Below are 9,372 nucleotides of genomic sequence, written 5' to 3'. Positions count from 1 at the left end.
ATAATTGTTGATACTGTAGTCTGACACTTAAAGTGCCTTTAAGATACCTCATTATCCACTTAGTTGCCTCCCAATGCCTCTTACCCGGATTAGCCATGTACCTACTTACCAGACTTGTAACATAAGCAATATTCGGCCTTGTAGATACCATTAGGTACATTAAACTTCCCACAACTTGGGAATAAGGAATAGTTGACATTATCTTCAAATGTTCAATGTTTGATTCTTTTGGTTAGTTCTCTACTGAAAGTTTGAAATGATTTGTGATAGGAGTACAAACTGATTTAGCTTCTGTCATGTGATATTTCTTGAGTAACTTCTAACAATATTGAGACTGATCAATGCTGAGTGTGCATGATTTTCTGTTTTTAATTATGTTAATGCCTAATATTCTGTTTGCATGACTCATGTCCTTCATTTCAAATTCTGATTTAAGTAAATCTTCCAACTTTATTTAAGTCTTGCATAGTTGCTCCTGATAGCAACATATCATCCACATAGAGAAGTAAATAGATAGGATATGAGTAGGTGTTAGTGTTTATATAAACACAGCTAACATAAGAACTCTTGGTAAAATCATTCTTGTGTACAAAATCATTGAATCTTCTGTTCCAACACCTAGGAGACTGTTTAAGGCCATATATTGACCTTTTATGTACACAGAAATGATCTTCTTTCCCTCTGACTTCATACCCTTTAGTTTGACTCATGTAAATGACTTCATCTGAGAAACCATGTAGAAAAGTTATTTTAACATCAAGTTGCTCCAGCTCTAGATCATTCTGAGCCACAATAGACAGTAAAAGTCTGATAGAAGTTTGCTTGACCGCAGGAGAAAATATCTCATTGTAGTCAACACCTGGCCTTTGATTAAATCTCTTAGCTACCAACCTAGCCTTATATCTAGGTCCTTGACCATTAGGGAATCCTTCCTTGTACTTATAAACCCATTTGGATGCAATTGGTTTGCATCCTTTAGGCAAGAGAGCCAACTCCCAAGTGTCATTTTTAACAAGTGATTCAACTTCTTCATTCATTGCCTCTATCCACAATTTAGCTTTAGGATAGCTTACTGCTTCTTCGAAAGTAGAGGGTTCAACTTCATATTTAGGTCTGAAGCATTTAAAGCTAAATTGATATAGACATCATATCTTGAAGGGGGCAATATAGTTCTTTTTTGCTAGGCTATAACCCCTTAGATTTAGTTCCTCTTGCTCTGGATCAGAAATAGCATCTTCTACTTCTTCTTCATGATGAGGTAGTTGATCAAAATGAGATTCTGAGCTTGAGGGATCAGTAGTAGTGTTAAAAACTTGCTCCACCTCAATTGTATCATACTTTCCTTGAGGTGTTGTAACAATTGGAGTAGGTTTTTGCATAAACATCTTAGTCTCCCTGAAAATGAAATCTCTACTAGTAATACACCTTTTTTCTATAGGATGCCACATTCTGAAACCCTTCAATCCTTCAATGAAACCCAAGAACATACATTTCACTGCTCGGGCAGCCAACTTCCCCTTGTTCTGATGTACAAAACCTATGCAACCAAACATCCTTAGATTATTTAGGTTAGAAGGTTGTTTGATCCACCTTTCTTCTGAAGTTAGCAAGTCAAGAGAGGCATGAGGGCATCAATTAAGAGTATAAACTGTGTAGGATGCTGCCCCAGCCCAAAACTTCTCAGGAAGAATAGCATCTGACAAGAGACTTCTCACTCTTTCCATGATTATTCTATTCAATCTCTCTACCACCCCATTTTACTAAGGTGTATACCTAACAGTCTTGTGTCTAATGATCTTCTGCTGTCTACAAAAAACATTAAACTCTTTTGCACATAACTCAAGCCCATTATCAGTTCTAAGACATTTTATTTGGTTGTTAGACAGTTTTTCAACCATAGTCTTCCATTCTTTGAATTTATCAAACACCAAGTCCTTAGATTTAAGGAAAAATATCCAACATTTTCTAGAGTAATCATCTACAAAGGTCAAAAAGTACCTGGCTCCACTCAAAGATTGGAAAGGTGAAGGGCCCCGTAGGTCCGAATGCACATAATCAAGGATGGTCTTGGTTGTATGCTGAGCCTTGACAAAACTATGCATTGTAGCTTTTCCTATCACACAATGTTCATAGAAGGATAAGCTTTGATAAATTCCCTTAGGTAGAATTCCTTGATTGGCAAGAGCTTGTAGACCTTTGGCACTAATATGAGAAAGTCTTTTGTGCCAAAGATCTCCTTCAGTAGGCTATTTAGAAGTCACAACTAAGGTTGAATGTAGTTTCTAAACTCCTTGAATAACATAGACCCCATTTATCTTGATCCCTCTGAAAATAGGCTTACTATTCTTCAAAACTTCACAGTAGCCTTCTTTTCCTCTATATTCACAGTCAATTGAATCACACATGCCTAGTGAAATCAAATTTCTCTTCAACTTAGGCACATGTCTAACATTTCTTAGTAATTTGACTGATCTATCTTCAAGCTTGAGTGACACAGAACTAATACCAACTACTGGACATGAGTTATTATTACCCATGTATACTGAGCCTCCATCCAGATCTCTGTATGTGCTTAACCAGTCCTTATGGGGTGTCATATGAAAAGAACACCTTGAGTCTAGAACCCAATCTAGGTTCTTATCTGATCCTTCATCTGCTTTTAGATTTAATGTAGCTAGGGCATCTGAATAGAAATAGAAGTCCTCATAGACTGAGGCTTCTCCTGACTGACTTTGCTGGTTTTTCTGTTGAGGCTGTAATTGTGATTGCTTATTTTTCTGTTCATTTTTCCATTTCAAGTTTCTACAATCCTTGATTAGATGTCCCAACTTCTTACAATATTTTCATCTACCCTTGGTTTTTTCTTTATCTTCTTCTGTTGAGTTTTGCTTCCCCTTTTCCTTGTTGCTCTGTTTAGACTTCCCTTTAACAAATAAACCTTCAGCATTGGGTTTATCTTCTTTGCTATTAGAAGCTCCATTTCTTTGATTTTAAGAGCTGAAATAATTATACCAGTTGTTAAAAACTCTCTACCATACTTTAGGGCAGTCTTAACATCCTTATAGGAATCTGGCAGTGAGTTAAGAATCACAAAAACTTCATTATCGACTCCAATCTCTTCACCTTAAGTCTTAAATTTGATTGTAATCCTCTTGAAGTTATCTAGATTTTCTGTTAAGGACTTTGAGGAGCTCATCTTGAAGGTGAAAAAGCTTTCCCTTAGAAAAAGCTTGTTTGGCAGGTTCTTTGTCTCATACAACTCGTTCAACTTAGTCCACATCTTGAATGTTGTTTCTTGGTCAATTACTTGTCTTAATACATTGTCTGAAAAATTAAGAACAAGAGTACCATGAGCAATTAGCTACATATTCTCCCTCTTTTCTTCTGTTGTTATGGTAGGTAGCTTGGTTGGATCTTCAACAGCCTTATGAGCCCTTTGTTGCCCCAAGATTGCTTTGATCTTGGCTTTCCACAAGCCAAATTCTCCTTTCCCATCAAATTTTTCAATATCATATCTTGCTACTGCCATTTCTTTTCCTTTGATTTCGAAAAGCTCCAAGATTCACTTTCTTTTAGTTCTTGATTAATCTTGAAGTTTTCTTGCAGGCTCTGATACCACTTGTTACTCTGATGGGCTTTGAGAAACTAATAATAACATATTAATTTGGGTTGTTCAAAAAGTAAAAGTTAGGCCCGAAGAAGAAAACCACTTACTGCTTTTGAAATCAGCTGGAAGCTAATACCTTGTGCTAAAAGCACAATCCACGTGAAGGAAGATCTTGACCATACACGTTGGCGACCAGATTTAATTACAAGCACTCACGAAAATGGAATGATTTTAATGACTAACAAAAGTTATTCTTTTCTTGCAGATGCAAAATGAGAGAGAAAAGGAAAAATGAGGAAGAGTTGTCGAAATGCTGCAAGAATGGCAATAGAGCTGTAGATTCAGAGCAAAAAGATAAAGTAGATGAAAAGAAGAAGCAAGAACACCAAGGATTAAAATGGTTCGACCCAAAAATAGCCTACATCCATGAAGAGAAGCTGTTCATTAAGAGATTGAGAGATTATTTTCTTTTACAGAGATGAGTTTCTTCCTCTTTACTTTTCTGATGTATTTTTTCTAAGTACAAGTAAAGATTACAAAAGCATTTATAGTCAGTTTTGTGTATAACTGAATAAAGAAACTTTGAAGCTGATTTCACCTTCTTTTGTTAACAACGACCTATACCAACAACATGCATCCACCTTTTCGATAGCTCAATCATAAAAACTTCATAGTTAAATGCGCTTAACTTGGAGCAATTCTATGTTGGGTGTCTTTTTGAGAATTTTTTAGCAAACGTGTGAATGAAGACAAGAGGACAAGATATGATGAGAGTACCGTGTTGGTTTGTGGGGAAAAAATTAAAGATTTTCCATAGTTTCAAAGGAAATAGGCATGCAAATCTAGATATATTTTCCACAAATTCAAAAAAACAAATCCCCACCAAAATAGGATTTTCAATCCTCCAACAAAATAGGCAAAAATGCTACACCAGGCCGAATTCTTAAATTTCACTCTTCAGAAAAATATGAAACTAGACACTTTTCAAGACATCTTCCACACTTTATATATTTCTTACCTTTTCTCAATGCAAAAAGAGTTTTTTTTATATATATATATATATAAAATTATTTTTAAATATAAAAAAATTGAACCAAAATATTTACAAAATATAGCAAAATTTTAAAACTATCAATGATAGACGCCTATCATTAATAGTTCTAAAATTTTACTATGTCTTGTAAATATTTTTAACAGTTTTACCATTTAAAATAATTTCTCTTAAAAAAAATCTTTTATTTATTTATTTTGCAAAAATGATATTTGCACAATTTTGAAATTATGGATATGTTTGAAAATGATTTTAGAAATGGTACATTCCATTTTACCCCTGCACTAGATCAAATCCTTTCTCTAATTATGTGGATGATGTATCTCGATTTTTCTCCTCTTATTAAATTTTCATATTTGATTTTCAAATTATCTTTTTCGCTATTGAAATATTAGGTATCTTGGAATTATATTTTATCATGATCTTATTTTGAATAGAAATAGTTTTTAAAATATTAAGATTTTTTTTTTTTTTTTCCTTTTCATTTTTAAACAAAATCACTTTTTCGACTTGTCCAATTTTTAAATTAATGAAATCAACTACCATCGTTCTTAGCTATCCACTCCTCCAAGACATTGGAAGCCTCGGATAGAAGAGTTGTCCTCCTATTAGATTCTATATTTCATATTTGTCAATACTTGGTATGTTACACTCTTCTATTAGATTCTAGATTTTCATATCAATTCTTCGATGATATAAATATTTCAAATTATTATTAGTCAGAGATGTCCAACATATCACAGTACTGAGGATTGAAGTTGGGACGATAACAAGCAGTTCAACAACTCTAGCCTATATCAATTCACAAAGTGTATTAAAAATAAGTTTCATAATCACATTCTGAGTCAAATAAATCCAACATAATTATAATATATGTGTTTATTATTTCAGATAATATTTTCTAATAATATTTGTGTAGTTGACTAACGACAAGATAAACCATGCAAATAATAGAAATATTGACTAACCCATAGTCTTTAAACTTTAAAGTAAGTTTTGAAGATATGTAATAAGATTCACCTCTTTTTCAATTTTCAAAAACATCACACTAATATGATTTCGTCCCTTCATCATTCGACGTTGCCATGATCACTATTTCATCTTTTATTGATGTCTTTTTCGAAACCTATATTTGATTTAAGTGATTTTACAATATAATACAAATCCAAAGTGTCACGGGCTTAACTCATATCACGTTCAACTATTGCATATTTTCCATGTCGTACTTACTTATTAAATATTATTAATAGCACATCTGGGTCCAAGTAATGCACATCTCTATTAATCTTAATTGACAAATTACTTAACGCTACAACATTTGAATCTGAAAGAAACTTATAAGATATTAATCCTAACTAAATGGCCACCATAGATTAATTTCTTTTATTAAACCCATACACTCTTTTTACCACTAAGATCTGCAATTTACCACTTTATGGACACAAACAAGAAGAAAAAGAGTTCTTTTTTATTTAGTGTGCTTGCTTGGTAGCAAAAACAGTTGGACTAACTATACAAACACAGCACACAAAATATACACACTCAGCTGCTCTCACTGGTAAAAACCCTGTACATCCAGAGAGCTTCCATGGAAATCCAACAAGTTTAATGCTTTTACCTAAGTCATAACCCCCGTTTCACACTTTCACTCCAATCCTCTCTGCAACCTACATCACCAAAAGAAAATACCAGCAGGCTGTCAACTTTGTGATCGAAAAACGACGAAGAATCGATTTGAGACAGATAAATGGAAGTAAACTACATGACATGGTAGCGTGATTTATGGATTGAAGCATACCTCTTTGAAGGAGTGTACATCACTTCCCCAAAGCCATGCATCACAACCGGCATCTCTAGCGCCCCATATATCGTTCCTACGATCATCCCCAACATGTAAGGCATCCTCAGGGCTCACTCCCAACAATTCACAGGCTTTTAGGAATATAGTCGGATTAGGTTTCTCGGCTTCAACCTGTTCGAGATCAGGTTAGGAAGAACAACTGAATGTAAGTTCACATGTACATGTCAAAGGCAAAGTAAAGCAGTTTGTAACCAAGATTATTAAACCTAGCTCATGAAATACACATGAAAAAGAGAAGAGCAAGCAGCAAAAAACATGAAAATGGATGAATAACTCACTTCAGCTGACACTGCTACAGCGTCAAACCAGTGATCGCAATTCAAAGCCCGCAATAGAGGTCTTAATCGAGTGTCGAAGTTTGACACAACGGCTATCTTTACACCTGCTTGTCTGAGAGCTTTAAAGACTCTCTCAGCATCAGGATCACAAAGGTGCCAGGCCTGCAAGAGATTTATAAGCAAAAAAGATCGTTACAATAATAATAAAAGACATCACAAAACAGTAGATTTGCCAGAGAAAAAAGCGGCTGCCAAAAACTCTAACCTTCTTAGTCGTATAGTAGTTGTAGAGTTCTTCAAAATACTGAGAATCAGAACAGCCCGTGGAAGAACTGACGATATATTGCCAAAAGGGTTTCCCATCACTCACATATCTGCAGAGTTCCATAAAAGCAATTACTTTCATTAAGGAAAGGAATTGGAGAAGAATTAAAAAACTTCTCGCTGTCCCTGGATTAGTCAGACAAGACAGTACTCAAAAGATCAATTAATGGATTAAGGAATCAAGTTTGGATTAAAGATAGGAAGATAACCACATAAACAAAAGCCCTTTTTTACCCTCATGGTATTTAGTTGATATTCTACCTTTCAAATTGCAGATACAACTGCAATACAAAGAGCCCTTTTTTTTCGGGAAAAGGTTTCTTAATCTCCGAACAAAACAAAATCTTTAGTTCATTTAGTAACCAATTAGATTTTAGGTTTTTTAAAATCAAGCCAACACTCCTTTTACCTCTAAATTTCTTGTTTTGGTATCTACTTTTTAAGAAAAAATAGTTTTTTATTTATGAAATTTGGTTAAGAATTCAATCGTTTTACTCAAAGATGAAAACTACAGTAAGAAATTGAGAGAAATAAGTTTAATTTTGAAAAATTAATGGGACCTTAGTGGTATGCACATAGTAACAAGGATCTCATTAGATCATTAACGAGCAAGCAATTGCTCCAATAAAAAAGAACAGAAGAAAAAAGGTTGTGTTTCTAACTTTCTAAGGCAAGGCTGATTTACAGTTATTAAAGATATTTAGACCAATTTAATCTTCGGGCTGACCAAGAAAACACAGGCCATGACAATCAATTCTGATCAATGTTTATTAAGGGTTTGAGTCCACTTAATTCTGACCAAAGCACTTTACAAAACTGACTAGGATATTGGGTAGCCACAAGCATAAAGCTAGAATTATAATGGTCAGTAACCTAACTGTTGAAAAAAATTCATTAAATACACCATAATTTCCTTGAAACCATACTCATTAAGCCAAATAATTCTATACTAAACTACAAACCCAAATAGCACATGCATGCACTTTGATGAACAGCTATTCACCTAAAAGACAATATAAATTAATTCTTCTTAATTATTCATTCAAGTTAATCTAGTCAACAATTAAACGGTCTTTTAGACAAGACTTTTCTTTCACAGAACACAAGGTCTGCGAGATCCAGACGACAACATTAATAAAGGATAATATAGTCAACTAAAATTGGAAGACGCTCCAAAAGAAAAAGAAAAGTCGACCTGAGACGAGATCTACCCCAAGGCTTCTCGTACGCCCTTCTGTATCTATTCAGAATCTCCCCTTCCGAGTAGTTCACTCCATACTTCTCACCTATTTCCCTATATATCTGCAACAAGATCCACAAAAATAAACTATAGTAACCATAAAACGAATGATTCACTTCATAAAATCGAAACTTGAAAACAAAATTGAAGAGAGAGGGACAAAGAGAGGGAGACCTGAGCCATAGGTTGAGAAGGAACCACAAGAGTACCAACGGCATCAACGAGCAAAGCCTTGTGAGTGATTTCGCCATAGAGAGACCTCCGATAGTCTTCATAATCCTTAACGCCCAAGATTTCAAAGCCAATAGCTCTGTTACCTAGGGCTTCGGGCTCCATGGAAGCAACAGCAGAGGATGCAAATGAAGGCCCGAATCCTCCCAGCGGGTGGAGCCGAGCAGCCGCCTGGACGCCATTAGAGGAAAATGGAGGTCTAGAAAGCAAGGTCTTAGGAGAGAAAGAGGAGAGAATCCTCGAGATCTTGGTTCTAGTAGCAATTAGCGCCATTAGCGAACTTCATTTGAGTGCAAGCTTTTCACAGAACTCTCTTTCTCTTCTTCTTCGCTATTCCTTCGGCTGTAAAATGGAAAATGTTTTTGAGAGTTATTTCGAGTGGCTTTAAATAGAAGCCTGCCAAAGAAGGAAATTATGATCCTTCTTATACGGTATTCCCCAATTTACTCTTTAACTTTATTCTTATTACCGATAATACCCCTTGATTCTGATTCCTAGGTCGTTATGGGCACTTCATAAGTGGGGAATATCATGTCATCTGTGACATATCTACTTTTGCGTATAAATTTAGTTTTAATATTTAATTTATTCATACTTTAGTGTATAATGAGAATTAATTGAAATGAGAATTCTATTTTTTTTATGTTGTTTATTTATTAGTAATTAGAATTGTAATCGTAATCACAAACTCATTACTTACATCTATAATTTGAATAAAATAAGGATGTTTTTTTAGAGCTTAACGAAAGAATATGCCATTTTTAAAATATATATATATAT

The 9,372-nt window shown here is 34.5% G+C and overlaps 1 protein-coding gene across 1 annotated transcript; it reads right to left on the bottom strand.

Annotated features, from left to right (window-relative positions):
* Nucleotides 1–6,106: 6,106 nt before the first annotated feature.
* LOC120091652 (Haloacid dehalogenase-like hydrolase (HAD) superfamily protein) lies at nt 6,107–9,020 on the bottom strand. Its single transcript, XM_039049754.2, has 6 exons — nt 8,536–9,020; nt 8,317–8,423; nt 7,063–7,171; nt 6,798–6,959; nt 6,457–6,630; nt 6,107–6,325 (listed from the first exon to the last, which is right to left on the bottom strand). Exons 1-6 carry the CDS (start codon nt 8,863–8,865, stop codon nt 6,296–6,298), a joined length of 912 nt encoding a protein of 303 aa, XP_038905682.1. The 5' UTR covers nt 8,866–9,020; the 3' UTR covers nt 6,107–6,295.
* Nucleotides 9,021–9,372: the final 352 nt, after the last annotated feature.

Source organism: Benincasa hispida, chromosome 11 (genome assembly GCF_027475165.1).
Source record: "Benincasa hispida cultivar pf3 chromosome 11, pf3_genome.v1.1, whole genome shotgun sequence".
Lineage (NCBI taxonomy): Eukaryota > Viridiplantae > Streptophyta > Magnoliopsida > Cucurbitales > Cucurbitaceae > Benincasa > Benincasa hispida.
Note: the sequence above shows the minus strand (reverse complement) of the source record. Positions and strands in the feature narration are given on the sequence as shown.

Bases quoted from the DNA above. Each gene is read 5' to 3' on its own strand.
- LOC120091652 (XM_039049754.2), bottom strand. From the start codon at position 8,865: ATGGCGCTAATTGCTACTAGAACCAAGATCTCGAGGATTCTCTCCTCT. The intron at 7,172-8,316 runs GTCGACTTTTCT...GGAACTCTGCAG, and splicing joins TGGGGTAGATCTCGTCTCAG to ATATGTGAGTGATGGGAAAC. The intron at 6,960-7,062 runs GTTAGAGTTTTT...AATCTCTTGCAG, and splicing joins ACTACTATACGACTAAGAAG to GCCTGGCACCTTTGTGATCC.